Source organism: Pithys albifrons, chromosome 17 (genome assembly GCF_047495875.1).
Source record: "Pithys albifrons albifrons isolate INPA30051 chromosome 17, PitAlb_v1, whole genome shotgun sequence".
NCBI classification, from domain to species: Eukaryota; Metazoa; Chordata; class Aves; order Passeriformes; family Thamnophilidae; genus Pithys; species Pithys albifrons.
The window spans coordinates 7476043-7497769 of NC_092474.1; the positions used below are offsets into that span (position 1 = coordinate 7476043).

The 21727-nt window shown below is 55.6% G+C and overlaps 2 protein-coding genes across 5 annotated transcripts in view; both read right to left on the minus strand.

The window, feature by feature from the left end:
- CORO1C (coronin 1C) overlaps window positions 1–1067 on the minus strand; it is a 42686-nt gene extending 41619 nt beyond the window's left edge. Inside the window, exon 1 of the mRNA XM_071571838.1 lies at window positions 964–1067. The gene's annotated coding sequence lies outside the window, so the exon portion shown is untranslated. The remainder of the gene's footprint in view (window positions 1–963) is intronic.
- An 11160-nt stretch (window positions 1068–12227) lies between these two features.
- Window positions 12228–21727, minus strand: part of SSH1 (slingshot protein phosphatase 1) — a 34841-nt gene continuing 25341 nt past the window's right edge. For 3 of the 4 annotated variants that reach the window (XM_071572177.1, XM_071572175.1, XM_071572174.1), the window contains 6 exons: window positions 21330–21458; window positions 20666–20712; window positions 19301–19447; window positions 18508–18708; window positions 17147–17753; window positions 12228–16728 (listed from right to left, as the gene is read on the minus strand). In XM_071572177.1, coding sequence (XP_071428278.1) covers window positions 15490–16728; window positions 17147–17753; window positions 18508–18708; window positions 19301–19447; window positions 20666–20712; window positions 21330–21458 — 2370 coding nt within the window. In that variant the 3' untranslated portion in view covers window positions 12228–15489. The remainder of the gene's footprint in view (window positions 16729–17146; window positions 17754–18507; window positions 18709–19300; window positions 19448–20665; window positions 20713–21329; window positions 21459–21727) is intronic. The other variant, XM_071572176.1, reaches the window with a different exon arrangement.

The following is a 21727-nucleotide window of genomic DNA, read 5'->3' on the forward strand; positions in this document are numbered from 1 at the left end:
TGCTGCGTTCAGAGCATCCCTCTCTGATTCTGCCACCACCATCCTTGGTCTTGCTGCCACACACAGCTCCATGAACAGGCAGAACAGACCTGCTCACACCACTCCAGCTGTTAAAAAACCCCCAGACCCCAACCTTCAACAACAAAACTGCATCAATCAGTTGTTCTGTTTCCAGGCAGCTTTCACTGCCTATTTTTTAATATTTTTTTTTAGTCTGTCTCCTGTGCAGTCAGTCAGTCACAGCATCACATTGTGTGGTGGGGGCTCTACGGCTGAACCCAAACCATTGCGGGATTCTCTGCTGATCCCATGACATGTCACACAGTCCCTGCAGGACTCCACGCATCTCCTGAACAGCCTCGAAAGCGCCACGAACAGCGGCGTGACCAGGACCTGCTCCACGAGAGCCTGCGGGAAACACCCGCGGCTGGAGCCCCGTCGGGGCGCTCCTCTTTTGTCCTCGGTGCGGCCACGGGCGCTCCGGGGGCGGCACACGCCAGTGGCACCCGCGGCTGCAGCACCGCCGGCGGCAAACAGGGACGGAGAACAGGGGGAATAAAACCACGGGCAAACGTGCGGAACAAAAGCCGCCCAGCTCGACCCCGCGGCGGCATCAGGTGTGCGGCGGGAGCGCCCGGCGCCGCCGCCCCGCCCCGGGCTTGCCCTGCCCGGCGGCCCCGCCGGATGCGGATGCGGCGGCGACCCCGCGCCGCTGCCTAATAAGGAGGGAGCGGGAGCGGCCGGTGCGGTGCGGGGAGGGCACTCCCGCCGCGGGCCCCGCGCTGACAGCGCCTCACGGAGCGCCCGCGGCCCCGCGCGGGAAGGGCCCGCCCGGCCGGACCCCCACCCTGCCCTGCCCTGCCCTGCCCGCAGCCCTCCCGCGGGCACCGCGCCGCGCTCCCGCCCCGCAGTCCCGCTCCTCCCCGCTGCCGCACGCCCGCCCGAGCCGCCCCCGAGCCGCACCGCGATCCCGAGCCGCCTCCCGCGTCCGCTCCTCAGCCCGGCGGAGCCGCCGCCTCCGCCTCCTCCTCTGCCCGCCGCCGCCGCCCGACTGAGCGCCGCGGGGCGGGGCGGGGCAGCGCGGCAGAGGCCACGCCCACTGGACACGCCCCGCTGAGGCCACGCCCGCGGAGCACGGCCCGTAGCGGGGGCACCGCCTGCTCCGCCTCTGGAGGCGGGGCTTCGTCATGAGTGGCGGCGCATCCAGCCAATGGCGGCGCGGCATCGCCGCCACGCGCGGTCGCGCGCTCTGAGGCCCCGCCCCGCCGCCCCTCAGAGGAGGGAGGGGGGAACAGGGCGTGAGGGACCGGCATGTCCTCCCTCAGGGAGCGGAGTGAGAGACCGGCATATCCTCCGTGAGGGATCGGCTTGTCCGCCCTGAGGGACCGGGCATGTCCTCCCTCAGGGACAGGAGTGAGGGACCGGCATATCCTACTTGACGGATCGGCTTGTCCGCCCTGAGGGATGGGGCATGTCCTCCCAGAGGGACCGACCTGTCCACTCTGAGGTGCCATGTCCTCTGTCATGAACCGGTCACGTCTGCCCTGAGGGACAGAGTATGTCCTCCATGAGGTGCCGGTCACATCATCCCTGAGGGATCGCTTATATCATGCCTGAGGGACCAGTCATGTCCCCCCTGAGGGATCAGAGCCTGGTGTTCTCAGAGGCAACTCAGGAGAACCAGCAGATCCACAAAACAATCACCACGTCCCCTTCTTTGGCCACACCAACTGGCTGTGGCTCTTGTGAGAAAAGGAAGGTGACAAAAAACCCTGGCTAAAGACTGCACAGCTCAACCCTCACTAAAAGTCACACTTCAACGAGACACCTGGAAACAAAAAGTTCCCCCCATTGCACTGAAGAAAAGATGATTCAGGGATGCTGCATTTGTTGTGAGGTTTGTATCTCTCCTGTTCTAAGATGATTTGGGGGTGCTGCATTTGGTGAGAGGTTTGTACCTCTCCTACCAGCCCCTGGCCCAGGGCACGGCCAGGTGAGCACTGGCAGCACACACCTGGATGCCCACAGGTACCACCACACTCAGAATCGTTCTGTGCCTCAGGGAGCCCGAGGAACAGATGAAGGAGCAAGAGCAGAGCCCACATCCCTCAGTGTTACCATACATGGCCAAAACCAAAGCTCCTCGAGCTTCCTCATATGTTTTGGCCAATGTTTGGCCAATGTTTGCACCCTCATTTGCATGTGGTTTGGTGCTTAAGCGGGGGGTGATATTTCAGGGGAGCAACACCCCCCTAATTCCACTTCTAATCCTTCAGAATTTGGAGAAATGTGTGTCATGAGGAGCTGAGCTGAGAACCCTCCCCTGCCCTCACGGAGCTCTGAGAGGACCATGAACTACCTCCAGTAAGATCTGGGTGTTAAAAGGCTCCAAAACCTTCACAGAGATACATTTGCCATGGACTGTCACAGCTGGAAACATCAGTAGCTACAGATTAAACAAATGTTATCCACCATTTGTTAAACTTTGACACTAAGTTAAACCACTAATTCAATAAGCAGGAAAGCCTCTCTTACCTACTGAGCAACACCTTGATAATAAACCCATACACCCAGAGATTAGAGTGGCAACGCTGCATCCCTGCCCACAGCACCATGAAATTAATTAATAGCTTCCTCCTGAGCACCAGCCCAGCACGCTGACACCACCCTCCTTCCTCAAACAATCGTGTTCAAGCAAAAAAAAAGGAGAAAACAAAAGCAGTTTGGCAGCCTGGGAGCAGAGTGCAGGTACCCCCGAGCCCGTGGGTTTGGGTGGGGAGTCACATTTTCCACACATGTACGTGACGTGCTGAAGGTCACACTGAGTCAGTGATGGAGCTGAGAGCCCTGACTGCCCAGCCCTGCCTTATGAGGGGCCTCAGAGCTGGGAGTGAGGCCTCAGATTTTATAAAATGGGATTTTAATCATGTCCCAGGCAATTCCTTACCCTGGACTGGAAAACAGGAGCGAGGGCAGCAGCACCACCCAACAGCCTGGAAGAGGAACCAAAGTAAGGCTTTTGGCCTCCAACTGAAAAGAAAGTGGCACGTGGAGGACATGAAGTGAAATTTGTCCTGAGAAATCTGATTGAAGCCTAATCCTCTCAACAACTGCCACCAGAACAGGGGATCCTGCCAAGATGGGCAATCCTTGCTCGACACAGTGCTGGAACAGTCACTAAGGATGGACTCGGGTGGAAATGACACCTGTGGAAGTTTTGCTGGAGCTTCCTAAAACATCTGGATGGAAATTTTCCAAAGATAACTCAGACCCTGACCTGGATCAAGGAGCTGTTTGGGTCACAATCATTCCAGGTGATGAAGAAATTACATGAATTTTGAGCTGAAGTCTCCAACAAAGAAAAGGAAGAGCTCAGGTTTTACATGTGCTCTTTGGTTCTGCTATAACCACTAATCTTCCTCACTTCAGCTGAATAAAACCATCCTAACAAACAATTTAAATGATATCTACAGTGCTGCAAGCCCAACAACTTGTCAAAATATGCCAGAAATCCCAATTTTTCTAAAGGAAAATACCCTATTACCAAATATTGCCATTCCAAGGAGCCACACAACAAGGTTTATCCCATTTTATCAGTACTGACATGCCTGGTTATTACACTTTAGAGACTCCATTTCCCCAGTTTCAGCCATCCCACATATTTTCCCCTTGGGTACAGCACTGCAGGATTGCTGCAAAGTATCTCACAGCCTTTATACGGAAACAGCACCGTGGCTACAGACTCCACCTCTGAAACTTATGTCAGCAGCTAAATTTAGAGTCCTGCAAATATGCATCAGTTCCATCCCTGCAACAAATCACCCTGGTTTGCTCCTGGCATCATCTTGGTGTGTCTTCTAAGCACCACATTTGGTGTGTCCCTCCTCACCAGGGTGGTGGTTGTAGTTAGAAAATGTAAGAAAACACCTGAAGCATCATTTTTTTGAGAAATTTTGATGCCTTCAGCTGATATTCTGCAATTTGGAGTCTCTGAGCAACCCCAGATGGGCACCAAACCCAGCCAGTGGGAGTAGCAAAGTCATCTGAGGGATGAATTTATCCTGAATGTTTCAGTTTGCTGAAATCCTCACTGCTAAATATATTCTGAATGGAGGGAAACGGCTTAGGGAGGGTTTAGAGAGATCAGCACTTTAAAGTCCTGTTATTTTGCAGCTTAACTTGTAAGTCACGCAAAATCTGCCAGACGGGACAGTTTGGACCTTGGATTTGCAGGTATCCAGGTTATACAGCTTTTCTAGGAGTTTATGTCCCTAGTTATCTATTTACTTCCTGAAGCCTTTTGATTTATTACTGTATTCACTTTATTATAGTATTTATTTAACAGGAAGCACTAGGTCCTCCCATCTGAAATTTGAATGTTTTTGTATTCCTCTTCCACAGCTCCCATCATTTAGGGATCCCATTCCACACTGGATACTCAAGGCCAGACTCAGCAACATGAGGAAGAGCTGCTCCTGCTGAAATCAGGAACAAGAGCTTCCTTTTTCACTTAATATTATTGGAACCAAGTGCTTTTTAACACAGGGATAGATTCCCTGCCCATGGCAGGGGGTTGGAATGAGATGGTCTTTAAGGTCCCTTCCAACGAACCCATTCTGGGATTCTGTGAAATCTGAGTTGTTTGCAATGACACCCCAAGCCATTTTGACTGTGTGGGATTAGATTTACCCTGAGCATTAATTTACTTTTTCTGCCTCTTTCCTTGGTGTCAGTGGGCACAGAGACTTCCAGGGGCAGCTTTATGAAACTACTCCCAGTCCTGGTTTTTCAGAGACTTTTCAGTGACCATCAACTCCTGAGCAGCTGCCAAGATGAAACTGCTCTAAGAGGCACCACGTAACAGCTCCTGATAATGGCAAATCGATTCTGTCTGGAGGATGGGACCTGCCCAGGGAAGTGTTTCCAAGCACCTGCAAAGGGTTTGTCTGGAGAGAGTGAGAGCAAAATCCCTTTGGATTGGCCTTATTCAATCCTTGGCCAGAAAGGGGAGCTGTAGAATTAGGGAATGAAGAGAAGGAGAACTAAATGTTCCAGCAGATATTTTAAAAGAACAGGCAGGAGGGGAGAAGTGAACAAGAGTGAATTGGAGCTCATGGACAAGGAAAGGCTGGATTAAAGCAGAGGGTCAGGAGTCAGCACCCCTGAGCTTTATTCCCAGCTCTGTGTGACATGGAACCATCACTGAGCTGCTTGTAGACCCCAAAACTGGGGTCATCTCCCAAACCCCCTCCCCAAAGGGGAATAAAATCCACTGTGGTGAGTGAGGGCCTGCTCTGACATCGTGTCTGTGCTGCTTGGAATGGCTGGAGGATGCTGGAGGTGGATAAGGAATGACTGAACATTAGGCCAGAATGGGCATTAATAATTTATGCCACTGGTATTAATGATTTATAATAGATTTCATCAAGCACATCTATTACTTCATCTCCCCACTCTCACACATTTTGTGCAGTAATATCGATGTCAAACACATCCCTCCCAACTCAGCTGTAGGAAAGGCACCCAAAAGAGTGCTTTTACAGCAGAAAGAAACCTCTAATTTCAAGCTAATCTATTTCCTCATGTATTTTACTCCATCATTAGACAAGATTGTAAAATACATTTTCATTTCTTTCCTATTTTTGCAGCGAAGGGAGGTAAGTCCCAATACCTAATTAAAATGTTGGGCCACCCAAACAAAACCAAAGCAATTACTTGCAACAGATGGGATTTCCTTTGTTGCTGTCTCTGGATGATTAACGAGGAGGAGAGAGACAAGAAAGCGGAACAGAAAATGCAAAACAAAAAAAAATCAAGCTGTATTTTATTTCCAACCTGAAAATCCTGGGACTGACACTTCCTAGCACCTGAAATCCTGAACAGCAGCAAAAAATCAGGCAGGGAAGGGACTGGGGCTGGGCACTGAGGTTCCTGAGCACAGAGCCTCATTATTCCACCACTTTGGAATCCTTTACCATCTCCTTCTGTTTCTCCCCCTGCTGTCTAGGATGGAGCTGGACCAAAGATGCTGGAAAAATCAGAGGTATCAGAAAGGAATCATAAAGGTAAACTCAGGCGAGGTGTTCATGTTTGAGGTTTGGGAAGAGGAACGTTTCAAACAGCTTTTTAAAATCCCAACAGACTGTCATGGACAGAGCAAAATGAGGAGCTGCTCCTGCTCCTCTCCCTGCCTGGTGGGAGGTGTCCCTGCCCATGGCAGGGGTGGGACAAGATGAGCCTCGAGTCCCTCCCAACCCAACCCATTCTGCCATTCCACGATTTTTTATGGCAACATTTTCACAGTCCAGCACTGAAATATTGTCTCAACACTCTGTCCCCATTTCTCCTGGAGCACAAGGAGGTGTCAGGAGGGATTTCCTGCTGCTGGTGTTGCTCTGGGGACCAGCTCCTTCCTTGTATCCCTTCTGCCACACCACCCATTGCATCCACCTGCTCCTCCCATTCCTGGGAAGAACGTGCTGATCAGACAGCCCTGTGCCTGGTGTGGTGATGGGAATTCTCCAAATCAGCTGTGCCACTGACATCACACAGTTCCCTCCAGGAACGGTGGAGATCCTGACACTGGGATAACACCAACCCATCCCTGTGCTCAGAGCCTGGCACAGACATTGGCAGCGACAAACACCTCCCAGCCCTGTTCCTTTACAGCATGAGAATGACAACGTGTCCTCAGCTGCCTCCTGGGGGACAGGACCTGTTTGTCATCGCTGCAGGGATTCTGTTATCCCTGACACACACGAGCTGTGGGACGTTCCTGCTCCGCCTCGGTGTCGCGACAGTAACCGACAGAAACGTGCCTGTGCTGCGGGATAACGACACCTATTTTTTAAGCAAACACACGACTCAGTTCAAAGCCACCATAGATTTCCTGTGCCTTAAAACACTTATTTTCCCTTATAAGGAAATGCACAATTGCAGATTGTCACTGAGCAGAAGATGTGAGTTAAGCAGCGTGGGTCGGGTGGCTCTGTGCAGGATCCACTCTCTCACACACTCATTTCTATCTTTCCCTGTTTCTGCAGAATTGGTGTTTTACAGGGAAAATTTCAACAAAGTTCACTTATCTGTATTTTTTCAGTGAAAAGCTTTCCAAGTTGATGTCATTCTCCTGAAAGGCTTATTCAGTGAAGTCACAGCGCAGGAGAAAAAGAACTTAAGGCAAATAATGCTTCTTTTTAATGTCACAGCTAAAATAAAATAGTGGGTCACCCAGAGAGACAGAGGCATGTAATCCCACATGGCAGTGGGAGGGAGCATCCTATGGGCACTCCCGCACTGTAGCTGTTGATAAACCAGTATATTGTCTTTATTACTATACAGGAGAGTCTGGCAAAGCAAATCTTTCCCCCAAACAGTTTCATTGCACAAAGTGCTTTGAACCAACACCTTGTTTCCCTCCTGCCTCGTTATGAGATTCCATGTACCCTGAGCACATCCCATCTGTCACCTGGCTATTCCAGGCAGGTATTTCCCAACCACCTCCACGCTCCCCCTGCCCCTCCCCTCCAGCCCTGGCACAGCGACCTCCAGGCCCCCCTGGCAGGGCCAGGACCCCTCACCTCACCTTTCCTGGGCGCTGGTGCTGCTGCCGTCCCCTCCGACGCCTTGGGCTTCTCGAAGGTTTTCTTGGCGTCGGCAACTTTCAGCACGTTCTCATCCTCCTGCCCCTTCCTCTCCTTCCGCTCCGGCTCCTCCGAGCCCCCTCCTCCCGCAGTCCTGCCCCCAGGGAGCTGCTCCATGCCAGGCTTGGCCTCATCTCCGCAGGGCTCCAGCAGTGCCTCTGTCAGCGCCACGGCCTTGCTCATGCTCAGGGCCAGGCTCTCCTTGCTGTGGGTCCTGACCGGAGGGGCCGGGGGGGTTCTTTTCTGGATGTAGGAGTCGAGCATCCCTGTGTCAGCCTCCCCTGCTCGCTGCTCCCAGCTCTCAGGGAGCTGAGTGCTGCTCTGCCTCGAGAGCTTCCCCGTGTCCCTGCCTGCTGAGGGGTAATTTGTGACTGCAGGGACCATCCTTTCCAGGCTCTTTGCTACCTGCTTGTCTGGCTCGTGCTTCCCGGCCAGGTCCTCCTCACCGACATGGCCATTCTGGCACAGGGCCGGGGTTCCCTCGGGCTGGGGGGTGAAGCTCCGTGCTGGCCTGAGGCTCTCTGCTGCCTTGCTGTCCCTGGGGATGTAGGGGACAGATGTTGCTGCCTCCTGTTTGCTTTGCAGAATGTAATCCATGAGCTCAAAGCTGTCAGACCTGACAGGGACAGTGGGCTTGTTCCTCTCTGAGGGGCAGTTGAGGCTCAGTTTGTTCACTTGCCTGCTCTCGACGCTGCTCTCTGAGTCTGAACGGCTCATCTGCCTCCTCAGGACCCCTTGGAAAGAGTTGAGCCTGTTAAGGCTCGGACTTGTTGCCTTCCCATCCCCTGCACAGTCCTCCTGAATCTCAAGTACCATGTCCTCTGTCTCTTCCCATTCCTCTTCAGATTCTGCTTCTGCCTCCTGGATGAGACGCCGGTACTCACTCTCGTCCAGCCTGTAAACCACCGGCCTCACTGTCCTGCCCGTGCCCCTGGGCCCCATCTCCATCTCGTGCACCTTTGGAGGGGCTTCTCCCTCCTCCCCTCTCCTGCACCCCTTGGACATGGGATGCTCTTCCAGGCACAGGTTCCCTGCCAGCCCCTGCTGCCCTCTCTGCCCGTTGCTGCTCATCTCTGACCTTCTGGCAGGGGCCCTGGTGTCGCTCCGGGGGTTGGGGAGGTGCCCCTGCTCCAGGCCGTGCCCCGGGCCCTCCTGGCCGAGCTGCCGCCGTGTACAATCCTCACGTGTTCCTGCTGAGACTCCCCGGGAAGCAGTGCAGTCTCTCCCCCTCTTCTTACTTGTGTCATCCTGTAAATATCCACAGTACTGCCAGGTGGAGGCTTCCATGACCAGCAACTCCGTCACCGTAATTCCTGGTTCCAAATGCTTTGCGAGTGGCCAGCCAAGATTTGTTCCCACCTTGGGTCTCGGCAGGCTTTCGGCACCGCCTTCTCCTTGCTCGGCTCAGGCAGGGACGGCACAGCTGGAAGCGTCGGAGCCTGGTCATGTGAACCGCGTTCCTTGGCCTCATGGCCAGGAGCGGAACATCCCGCTGGCACGACGGAGCGCGACAGGACCCGCCACAGCTGGTGCTACGCTGGTCCCTACCCAAATATATTCCACCTGGATAACTGGAAAGGCACCCCCCAGCTGCTAACTTGCTGGCCCATGGCACTTCACAGCCGGGACTTGCTTCCCATCTGCATCCTTCTCCAGGAATTCTCCTGTTCCCCCAACCTGCTGCAGCAACAGCTCCCCACAGTCCCGTGCAGCAATCCTGGCTTCCCTCCGATCCCGCTGCTTCCAGAGGGATTTAGTGCCAGTTCTTCTGCTGCGGCTCGTCTGGGCAGGATCACCTCCGGCAGCTGCTCCGTGGGTTTCACGGAGGGCTTGGAACCCTCACCCGTGTCCCTGGCACCGCTCCTTGCCCTGCCCGGCGGGCGCAGAGCGGCTCCCCCAGCGCTCCTTCCTTGGAAGCGGCGCTGCCCTGGGCTGAGTCCCAGAGCCTAGGGCAGAGATGCCGCCAGCACGGAGCACGCGGGGCAGGGACGGACCGGCTGGAACGATCCCGGGAATATGTTACTGCGAAAGGAATTGCTGGGACAGAAAGAGATCAACAGGAGCCCAACAGCAGCCCCAGATACAACTTTCCCTCTGGAGAGTCCAAAATGCTACTTATCAAAAATCCCTATTAACGTGCTGGGCATTACTCTAAATAACCCCCCGAGCAGAACGTTCCTCCCTTTGGACAGCGCTTGGGAAGGCGCTGGAGGGCTCTAATCCGTTTGTACACAGCCGGCATGCCTGGCATTGCAGCGCCGCGGCTCCCGGCCCGGCCACTGCCCCAGAGCTTTGCCTTTTATGGTTCCGCGAGCCGGGAAGCATCCCGAGCCGGGATGCAGGAAAACACCTCCACGGCCCCACAGAGGCATCCCCGCGGTGCCGGGGCTGAGTTATCCCCTGGCAAACAGTCCCCGGACCTGCCCGCTGGCCCCAGGCCAAAGGGATCCCCTGACATTCCATGGGGCTGGAAAATGCTACCGGCACCTCATCCAGAGCTCCAGGCACCACGGCAGCTCTCTGAGCACTCCCACCGGCTGCGTGGGTGACACCTGGCCCACAGTCACGATGCCACCACCTCGTCCACTGTCCCACGATCCGGCTCAGGAGCCAGTCCCGGCTGCTGCCGAGGGAAGGAGCGAGGGATGTCGGTTATCCCGGCCCTTATCAGCCCGGAGCCAGCCAGGACACTTCTTTATCAGGGCACATTACAGAGCTGCTCTGAGCGAGACAAACCCCCATTTGTTACTGCTGGAAGTCTCAAATCCCTGCTGTAAAACACAACCCATTCCAGTGGGACTGGACTGGGCTCCAGGTGCTCTGGCAACACCAGTCCTGGTGGGCAGAGGAATGCTGAGCAAGATGTGCTGACAGGTGTGTGAGTGAGGGATTCCAGAGCCAAGGCACCTCCCCGTGGGATGAACTCACCTGATGTGACCTGATCAGGTGTTTCCCCTTAAGCCCTCAGTCCACCAGGGCAAAAGCCAAATTCATTCTGGGCTTCTCACAACCCCTCATGGTTTGGGGGTATCTTGGTGGGTTTGGCTTGTCCTGAGTGAGGATGGCAGAGCCAGGGTTGGTGTGGCAGGGGCAGGGCTGGGCCCCGGGGGTTCCAGGGAAGTGCTCGGAGCTGTGACACAGCATCGACGGTTCTGCTCCCGAACCCTCTGCATAAAAGGCAATGGCAGCTGCGGCAGCGTCGCCGCTGCCCCATCCTTCAAACCGAGAGAGGAAGAGACTTTTAGGGAATGTGCACCGAGGCCGCAGCAAACCCCTCCGGCAGCGCAGCCCGGGCCGTGCCCGCTGTAGGGACCAGCGCCAACCTGCGGCTTCTGCTGAGAGAGGATTTACAATCCCACCTCTCTGGTGGCCAGCACGGCTGTTCCAGCCACGGCCCAGCGGGAAGGGACACGGAGGGGGTCACCCTGGGGCCGCTGCAGAACCACTGCTGGGCAGCAGCTTCTCCACCGCAGCCACTGCTGTGGTGGAAGTGCATCAGCTGCCCTTGGAGTCCTTTCTGGGGCATCTCTGTGTGCTACAACTTGCCTCACTCACCTGCCAAACATCTTTCTGTCCAAAAACATCATTAAAGTACCTCCTCACTGCCCCTGTGGTCACCCAGCCCAACATGGAACTGGGAAACACTGCCAGGGAAACAACCTCTTCCCATCAGAGGGTCCTTGAGGAGAAACCACTCAGCTCTTTTCCAATACCACTCAGGACCACCTGCAGCTCCTCCAGGCAGGAAGAACTCACACCTTCCCACCACCCCAGTTCCCAGGCAGGAGGGGTCCCAGCGCCAGGCTGCCCCTGCCATGGCCTGCCACACTCAGGCACCTCCTCTCACCAGCAGGGCTATAAATAAGCCCTCCATGGCCACCAGAGAGAAGTTGTGTTGCTCCAGATGTTGTCTGGTTTTGCCATAGCAACATCACAACAGGATGTAACACTCGGCCGGAACAAACCGCTCCGAGAAGAACCAACTTTCAGTCAAAACAAGAGAAGTCCCAGGGACTCACTGGCAGCCCTGGCACCCTCTGCCATCCCACGCTCCCGGCCCGGGATGTCCCTCACACAACCCCTACACCCACCTCGGGAGCCGGGAATGACTCCATGGGGAGGCTCCATCTTTGGGAAGCTGAGCCGAGCAGGGAGCGACATCCTGTGATCCAGCCAAGGGATGTGTGAGTTAAATGAGCACAGCAAACACTGACCCCCAAATGGCTCTGCCCCAGGACCTCAGACACACCAGAGGGAAGTTCTAGTCTCCCCATCCAGAGCTTCAAGGCTCCCAGCTCAGCAGGAGCTTCCCTGGGAGAGCTGCCAGGAACATGCTGGTGACACTCAGTGGCATCAGCAGCTGCCACAGGTAGCTCCAAGGAAGGCGTTCCCAGCCCCTCTCACACTGTGCTGCTGCTCCCCCATCACACTGGGATCAATCCCAGCCCCTGCAGAGACTGTGGTGGGATCTCAGTCACTGAACTCACCCCATGACCCCATGCCCTGAGCTCCAGGTGTGGGAGGAGTCAGCAAATTGGCACCGGGAAGTGTCCACCTCCAAAAAGAGCTGCAAAACTCATTGGATAAGGAAAACAAAAAAAACTTTATTTTTTTTTTCCTCACAAGAAGCACATAAAATATTCAGGACATTTTTACAAACAAAAGTAAAAAAAAAAGTGCATGATGCATCGTTCCCTCCCACGGACATACAGTACAAAAATCCTGCCGATTCCAATACAAAACCGGGATTCAGAAATACCATGGAATTAAAGGACCCTTGTTATCACAGAGTACAACAATGCACAGGAACAGCTACACGTTACTCCACCTCTCCCCACGGGCTGACCAGGATGGGCCTCTGGTGGGACCCAGCTGAGCCAAACCCCTCCAGCACAGGGAGGACCCCCAGGAGGTCGGGCAGTGCCACCACACGGACCAACAGCACCTGCACTGGGAATAAGGTGACAGTTCGTGCATTTTGGGGTTCCCAGCAGGACAGGAGCGGGTTTGGATTCGCCGAGCAAAGCGCGTCGGCGATGGGATGTCCCTGCACACCCCACCACGTTCCGGCAGCAATGCATAGATAAATGGGATAACAGGGAAACCAGGGACACCGGAGCAGCCACCGGCACCTCGGCTGGCACGGAGCCCTTTGGCTCTGCCACAACCAGAGCAGAGGGAAGTGGCAGCAGCGCCAAGCTTGGCAGGGATGGGAGGGCAGGATGCAGGACGGGAAACGGTCTCACTGCCACCAGAAACACCAAAAGCACCAAAAACTCCCCAAAGAACAGCAAACAGCAGAGTTGAACAGCTCAGCAGGTACACAGTGTTTGTAAACTACGAGTAAGGCACTCTGTTGTAAGGACACATGGGGAGGATGAGCACATGGACCTTCTCATGCAACAAACCCAACGGGACCACACACAGCGCAGGTTTGGCTACAAACCCCTGGGAATGGCACAGCAGATTCCAGGCCAACTCCCACCGAACTGTGCCTCTATCCCCGTGACACAGACAGGGAGCCCCGGGCGGATCCAGCAGGAGCCGAGCGGGAGCAGCAGCGGCGCGGGAGGGCGGCGGGAGCCGAGCTGTGCCCGGAGCAGGGCTGGGGCTGGACGTGGCAGAGCTCGGCAGGCACTGAAGAAACAGGGAGCAAACTAACAGGAGAAATAGGGAGCAAATCACATGTTCGCTCCCAACAGTCAAGGGAACTTTCCGAACTTACTCAAATCCGACCCTGCACCTCATCCCTCAGCCAGAACCCCATGGGAAGGGTTGGCAGTGTGGGGAAAGGTGCTGGGACACACAAGAGAAAACAAGCCCCTGCTGGGGCCACACTTCCCAGGGCTGGGGTCATAATTCCCAGGGCAGGAGCCCCGGGGCTCTGCCAGGGGCTGTTCTGAGCCCTCAGCACCCAACAGGGCCTGCCTGCCCTTCCCAGATGCAGGTCTGGGAGTAAAGGGGAGCCCAGGAATTGCCTCGCAGAGATCTGGCCGTGCCGCATTCCCGGCTAACTGACGGCATTTCATCCTGCCCTGAACTCAACCCCGGTGCCTTCTCAGCCCAACCAACCAGAGGCTCCTGCACAACTTCCCTCTTGGAGCAGCTCATGCTCCACATCAGCTCTGGGGTGAAACAAGTGCAAGTCAGACAGACTCTTTCAGCAGGGACGTTTCTGCGGTGATTGCCCATCTCTGCAAGTCCTCACACAACAGAAATATGTGGGATCTTACACTTCAGTGAAAAAAGCGAACTCTGGGCACTCAGGACAGGAAAAACCATTGTTCCTTTCCTTGAGACACTGGATTTTGGATTAATTAGTTCAGATCAGCTGCAGCAGCCGCATTCTGCCCCACCTCAAAGAGGGAGTTTTAAAAAGGCCTTTCCATGTAAATTTTAAAACATGGGAGTGCTCACACTCACAGCTGGTTGAGCAAATCCATCACTGAGCTCCCAGATCTGTTCTGATTTCCAAACCTGCCTCAAAGTATCACCTGAAGGCACAAACAGCCAGTGTGGCTTCAGGTGGGATCCAGGGAGCACCAAGGCTTGGAGAGTGTTCCCTGCACACTTCCCAAGCTCTTCCCCCTGGATTCAGCCAGGGCTCACACAGAGCACCTCCTGACCAGGTTGGTTGTCCAAAATACTCCAAGAAAATGTGGAATGGCGGCCCAGCTGCGATCCAAGCAGCAGCCCTGGCAGGAAGGGGAGCACAGGCCACCCCCAGCTGCCCCCTTTCTGCCAGGAGGAGACCTCCCCCTCGCCTCCAACACCCTCCCCTCAGAGTGTGCCCATATTTCCGTCTGGCTGCTCCCCCTGGGCAGGATTTACGGGGCTTTCACAGCCCTGCGAGGACTCGGACACGTCCAGCTGAGCTCCTCAGGGCAGGGCCACCCAGGCTCCTGACACCGGGCATAAATAACACCCTGCACTCCACCAGCAGCAGCTGCTGGGAAACCCAGGACACAGGGACTGCTCTACCAAACCAGCACCAACCGGAAAATCTTCTCCCGGGATTCAGCAGAGCTGACCCTCGGCCACCTCATGTCACCCATGGCCTGGTGACAGAGGGTCCCTGGCACAGGACCCACGACACTGACACAGCACCACACCACAGGGTCCACGGGCACTCACGGCTCTGCCAGCACTGGGACACCACAAGGACAGCAAAAACACCCCAAGAACACGACCCTGGGACGGCCACACTGTCCCACGGACACAGCTCTTTGCCTCCAGCCACAGCCCTGGGGCAGCCTCCAGTTCCACACTCCTGCAGGCCTTCACAGCCAACACCGAGGGAATTCCTTCCAACAACAGCAAGAATTCTGGGAAAAGCCGTTTGGATAAAAACTCCAACAACAAAGCAGGATGAAAAGCCAGCGGGAACAGAGGTAGTGTGCGTGTCACCATCTTAAGGATTTCCCACAAGTGCCCTGTTTAGAGACTTGTGTTTGCTCTGTAAAAAAAGTCATGAATAATTGCTTAGAGTCTTTAAAGCAGAACACTCAGCATTTTAGATACAGATAGAGATACAAATATCTATCCATAACCACACACAAATCCACGTTATTACACTTGGCAAACAGTACTAGGAAGAGCATCCCGCAGGACAACAGGCAAGTCACACACCAAGTCCTCCTCTAAGTCATGCAACACATTTTATTTCCCTTGTGCCCTTCACGTGACCCATCGTGGTCCTTTTGCCCCCACTCAGAGCACAAGGAGGGGACGAAGAGGTGGCACTGGATGAACTGCTGCAAATCAGATGACAAAACTGCATCGCTGCAATGCATAAATGCTGCAAAGCCCCCAAAATCCAGCCCCCTTCTCCCCTCCACTGGAGGCATCAACTTTTGCCCATCCAGAGCATGTTCTTCAAGTTCCCCCCTGCCAGCTTTGCCCCTGGTTTGGAGGAGCCATCAGCGCTCCCCGGGGCAGGCTGTGGCTCACACAACATGGAGCACTCGCTGGAAACGGCCTCCTTGGAGTCTGTCACAGTGGACACGTCCATGTCACTCGACAAGTCCTCCGAGGACAGGTTGAGACAGCCCAGCTTGGCCAGGGAGTTGGACCTCTTGAGGGGCGAGGACACGGTGAGGCCGGCGAGGCGCAGCCGCGTCTCGATCTCCTGCGTGCGCTGCTTCACCAGCCCGGGCTTGCCGCGCACGCTGTGGATGCTGTCGCTGCTGGAGCTGCGTGTCAGGTTGGAGCTGCGCGACGAGCACGGCGTGTAGCAGATGGTCTTCAGGAAGTCCTTGGTGAAGGAGCTCGTGTGTTCCGGGCGGCACACGGCCGGCGTGGAGATTTTCTGGGAGAGCTTGGCCTCCAGCCTGTCCGTGCTGTTCTCTGCATCTCCCAGGACCGTCGGGGCCGGCAGAGGCACAAGGCCGGAGTGGGACATCATGTCCTCAGCCTCCTCCACGATGCTGGAGTCTACCCTGTCCCGCAGCAGCGCCGATGCCTCCGAGGGCAGGCTCTTGAGCCGCTCCAGCTCCTGGGTGTGCTTCCTGACCAACCCCGCCTTCTGCAGCTGGATCAGTGACTCCTGGTGCTGCATCAAGTAGCTGTTGGAGCTTGGCTTTTCCAAGTCTTTGCTGAACAACAGGTACTTCAGGTCCTTGGTAGGTCTGGAGTCCTTTCTGGCCAGAGACTCCTCTCTCACCATGTCAGTGTGAAGGAGGCTCCTGTCACAGTGTGAGTTTCTCTTGGGCAGCAGAGTTTTTTCTGGGGTTTTTGGTGCATCTTTTCCTCTCTCCAGAACACTGTAGTGCTGATCAAGTGGCCTGCACGTCCCAGCCTCCAAAGCCCCAGGTCCTGGTGCCAGAGGAAGCACAGCCTCGTTGTGTTTAGTTCTGCTTGGCTCCTCTGGGTGTGCCCTGGGGGGCAGGTGGTCCAGCAGGTGTGAGTGCAGGTGGGACAGGAGGGCTGGCTGCGTGCAGATGGTGCTGCTGCGTCGGGCAGGGTTCAGCTTCTCACACTGCTCCCCGAAGGGGTCTGGAGACAGCCCAGTGGAGGAATACATGCAGTCAGTGCAGGACTGGTAAGGAGGCTTCACCTTGCTCAGGATCCCGAACACAGCGTCGTGCTGCAGAAAGAGAACAGGCATAGATCAACGGGCACAGAACCAGCCCCAGCAACCAGCACAAGGTGTATTTACAGCCAAGCAGCCCTGAACAGCAAACATTTCCACTTCAGGCCCTGCAGCAGGAGCTAAAGCCACGTGCTGTCCCAGCAGACAGTGTCTCCAAGGAATACCTACCGTGCCAACCGAGGGTCATGCAAGCGAGCTGCCCAAAGCAGTTTACACGGCACTCACTTGTGCACTCCTGGCATCTAAATCCACAGCTCGGGCAAGCAAAGCCCTGGTCAGAAGCACTTCAAAAGGGAGGAAGCTCATCATGGAATGAAAGGCTTTATCCAAGTCAAATGAAACTGGGCTATGAGGATGAGAAGAGCGGTTTCACTTGCAGCAGAGTCAGCCATGCCAATCACCTCCATCTCACCTCCATACGCACCTCAAAATCCTCTGGGCAACTCCTTTTGCTGTTGTTGTTATTCAAGTTCTCCCTATTGAGCCTGCTCTCCTCCTTGTGCATGGACAAGCGCCGCTTCCACTTCTCCACGGGATTCTCCTCCCTCACACCATCCTCCCCGGGCTCCCCGAGGCCCAGCCTCCACCGGCGGGGGCTGCAGTCCATTTTCCTCTTGGTGTCCCTGTCGCAGCAGCTGCCCAGCTCTGCAGGGCTCCCCGGGGCCCTCGTGGCCTGCAGGAGCCTGCCCTGGGGCAGCGTGGGCAGGGGCTGTGCCCCCAGCGTGTCCCGCTCAAGCTGCTCCCCATGGACACAGCCCTGCCTGGCGCCGGGAGCCTTGTTCTCCAGCAGCGTGTCCGATAGGCGCCGGAAGCAGTAGTCGAAGCCCACGGGTGCGTCGGGGCCGCTGCGGTTGTCCAGGTATCCCGCCTGGGAAGGCATGTCCAGGTCAGCCAGGCGGTTCTCCAGGTCGATGTCCAAGCTCTCCAGCAGGAAGTGCCCCGAGCCCGTGGTGCCATCGCTGTGCTGGGGCAGGTTGCTCTCTGCCTGCTGCTTCCACAGCTTGTTGTGGCGCTGCTTGCTGGGGAGGGGACAAGGACACGAGTGACTGCCCTGGGACTGTGGGAAGGGCCAGGAGCTTCCCCTGCTCTCCACAGCCCAGAACTGAAGGGCTGGGTCCAGACCTAAGCTCTCATTTGGACAAACCACTTTCAGCATCAGGATTTGTCCCCTCACTGCCCACTCCAGAGGAGGCTCAAAGCAGTGCCCTGCAAACAGCTGTGATGGGAACAGCCCTTGGGAGACCCCTCAGGGCACAGAACCCCCATCAGAGCAAAACACCCCGAACTGACCCCTCTGCACATGCCACAGCACAGCCCCCTGCTGATCTGCAGGGACAGACCTTCCTCCTCTTCCCCTGTTCAATAAACACTCCAGCCCTTCAGTGACACAGCCCTGTGGGACTGGCACAGAACCTCTGACACGGCTGAGCTCAGTTCTGCCTCATAAAGCAGGAACAATGTGCTGAGCAGCACTGGCTGCTGAGAAACATGAACGTGCTTCTGAGTGCAGAGAAACCCTCACTGGGTTACAGCAGAGCAGCTCTCCCAGCTAATTTCCACCCAGGGAGCCTGCCATAGGATTTAGGAACTGGATGACTACCCCAGGATTCTACCTCTGCCCTGCCAAAGGGACCCTCCAGGCTGCAGCCCTTCCACGTCCTGCCCGTGTCTGTGGGCACAACACCGACAGCGCCGCAGGAAGACTGATCAGTGCTTTGTGGTGTTACCCACAGGGAGCCCCTTCCCTCCCCACAAACTGCCCCCCAGGCTGACCTGGCGTCCAGGATGCCCTCGTACTCCAGCAGCTGCCGCATGAAGCCGGCGTTGGGCCGCGCGATGCTGCGCTTCTGCTTCACGTAGTTGTAGGCCTTCTCCAGGGACCAGCCGAACTCCTTCATGGCGTAGGCAATCACTGTGGACGCCGAGCGGCTCACCCCCATCTTGCAGTGCACCAGGCACTTGGAGTGGTTCTTCCTGCACGAGGACAAACAGCAGAATCAATCCCTTCTCCCTGGGTGGGTCTGTCACCTTCGAACGGAGCACGGATAGGGGTTTCGGCCTCTGCCCACCCTCCACACAGCTCTGCAGGTGAGGAATGCTTTGGGTCATGTGAGCTGAGGGAAGAACCCTCTCCAGAAAGGCTGGGGGGTTGAGAGGGGCAGCCTCATTCATCTCAGACACCACCATGAAGCCTCCTGCCTGCCCAGGTGTTTGGATACAGGGATCAGTGGGAACAGGTGGAATGTAAAGGCCCAGCAGTGTTTGATGGGCTCTGTCACCATCGGCTGCAGGGACAGCTGGGGCAGGTCACACACAGACCCAGAACTTCTCCAGAAGAGGAAACATCCTTGACTTCCTTTTGGAAGCCAAACAAATAATAAAAATGACAGGCAAGGAAGAGGTTAATGCCAGCACAGGAGAAGACAAGGCACGGGGGAGTCCCAAGGACACAGAACTGGCTCAAACATCGATGCCAAGGCCCTGCTGCTGCTTTGGTGACAGGTGGGACGAGACCTGAAGGGTGGCTCAGGTGTGCTCCCCACAGCCAGGGGGCCCAGCCACGCACTTGGCCTTGTTGATGAAGTGGTAGGCCTCGTTCCAGTGTGCCAGCAGGTCTGTGGTCTCCTCGTCGTACACGCGGATGTTGTGGTAGGCGAACAGCCCCGGGAAGAAGTTGTCGATCTCGCGGGTGACATTCAGGATGTAGTCGATGCTGGGGGAGCAGGAGGCATGGAATGAGCTGCCATGGCCAGGAAAGAGCAACTGGGGGGCACTGTGAATCCAGACAATCTGACCCAACTCCAGCGCCAAGGTGTTATCCACAGCCCCTAACTCCAACCCCCAGGACACCAGTGGCCACTCAACCACCCCTCACCACCAGCACCACTCAAAGCATCCAAACACCCTGGGCAGAGGAGGGAGAAGTTTATTTTGTCCCATTTATTTTATCTGAGTCTGTAACCCACCCTGAAACTCCTGGCTGTGCCACACAGCTTTGGGGATACTGGAGGAAGAGAAGGGCATAGGCTGCAAGTGAATCATCTTGGGAACAGAACCCAGGAATCACCATTTCCAACTGCAGGTTCAGCTGCAAACCCATCCCTTTCTCTCCTTTTTGAATAAAACTATAAGAGTCAAATGTTAGCTCTTGATTCCAGACAAATATTACAGCAGGGATGACAATGAACCTGAGGAGAACCAATGTGCATGTTGATGTATCACCTCCTGTCAGTCAGACAAATCAAGGACATGGGATATTTGTCTCTGAATTTGCCCAGATTTGACTTCAGACACTGCACGTCCCAGTGCAGAACAAAGTTACAACACCCTGCTGGATTTACTTTTCCCAAGATGTCCTGACATCCTTTCCCAGGGACTCCAAATGACACCTTTCCAGCCACGCTGCTGAGCAATAATTTTCAGTTCCTCACACCAAGGTTGGTGCAGGCCTTGGGTGAGCCCCAAATATTCATATGCAAAACTCTCCCTTGCCCAAAAAGTGTGGCAGTGACTGGGGCGAGGCAGCACTGAGGTGGTGAGTGTGGTGGGACAGCCTGAGCTGCCTGTCCTGCAGGGCAGGAGGAGCTGGCTCCTCCACAGGCAGCTCTGCTCCCCTGACGTGCAGTTTACTCCTCAGTGCTGTGACCTGTGCTCCTGTGAAACCTGCAGGAATTCCCAACTGGCACAACACTGGGGATGGCACACATTGAGGGGATGGAGATCCTGAGGGACCTCCCAATGCCAAGCTCTGGGAGTTAAGTGAGATTGGAGAGATTTCTCTACCATGGTGTGCTGGTGATAAGTCGCCACCTGGTTAAGAATGAACCCCAAATCACCCCTAAAGCCCACAGAGGTCTCCTCTGGGTCCTGGGGGTAGTCACAGGCAGACAGCTGGAGCACTGGGGCTGGTGCCTGGGAGGGCCGTACTCACCCCGAGCCCTGCAGCTCCTCGAGGTTGGAGGCGTTCCACTCAGAGCCCTGCAACAGCCACAGACACACGTGTCCAGGGGGCCCAGAGCAGCCCCTCTCCCCCAGGTTCTGCCTCCCCAGCCTCAGCCATCCCCCTCAGCTGCTGCCTGAAATGTTGGAAAAGGCCCCTGAGACAGGAATGTGGCATCAAGAGACGGCCTGTCCTGAGCAGGCACCTGTTGGAGGAGGGGACAAGGGGACAACTCAGCTACAGAGTCAGTTCTAGGCCACTGTGACTGAGATCATCCCAAACCACTGCCCACTGGATTTTTAAACACAGGGATAAACAGTGCAGGGAAAGAAAATGGTTATACCTGTGATCCCAGTCATGCCACGGGAAATGAGGCAAATCCTGAAAGCTCTGGGGGTGCTTACACCTTGGATCCCCCTCCAAACCTTCACAATAAAAAGCTTAAAACTGTCTAAAAAGCAGGTTTTGCTCTCAAACACGAGCACTTCCTCTGACTCTCTCCGGAACAACAACAAACAGCAGCCCCAAGGGGCACAAGCTTGTTCATCTCAGGAAGTCTTTGTTCCAGAGCAGGGCCTGGTTTTGCCTGGAGTACCATCTAGTGGCAAAGGATGAGACACAGCACTGCACAGCTCTGCTGCAGCTCAACACCTACCAGGTACAAGTGGTCAAAAATCAGAGATGGTTTGTCCATCTGACCCAGGATTAGCAGCATTTCGTTGTCTATAAATTCCTTGAATTCCTTCAAGTTGCAGTTCATGTGCTTCTCCAGCTCATTTCGGATCTGCAGGGCACAAAGCAAAGGATGGCACTGGGACTGGGGTGTCCAGCAGAACCACTGTTGGCACTGCCCTGTCAAACACTTCAGGAAAAACAGCAAAGGGGGTCCTTTTGGAGACAGGGAATCTCCCCACGTGGCATCTCTCCAAGGATCACAGAGTGGTTTGGGTTGGGAGGGACCTCAAAGCCCATCCAGTCCCATCCCCTTCCACTATCCCAGGTTGCTCCAGCCTGGCCTGGGACACTCCCAGGGATGGGGCAGCCACAGCTTCT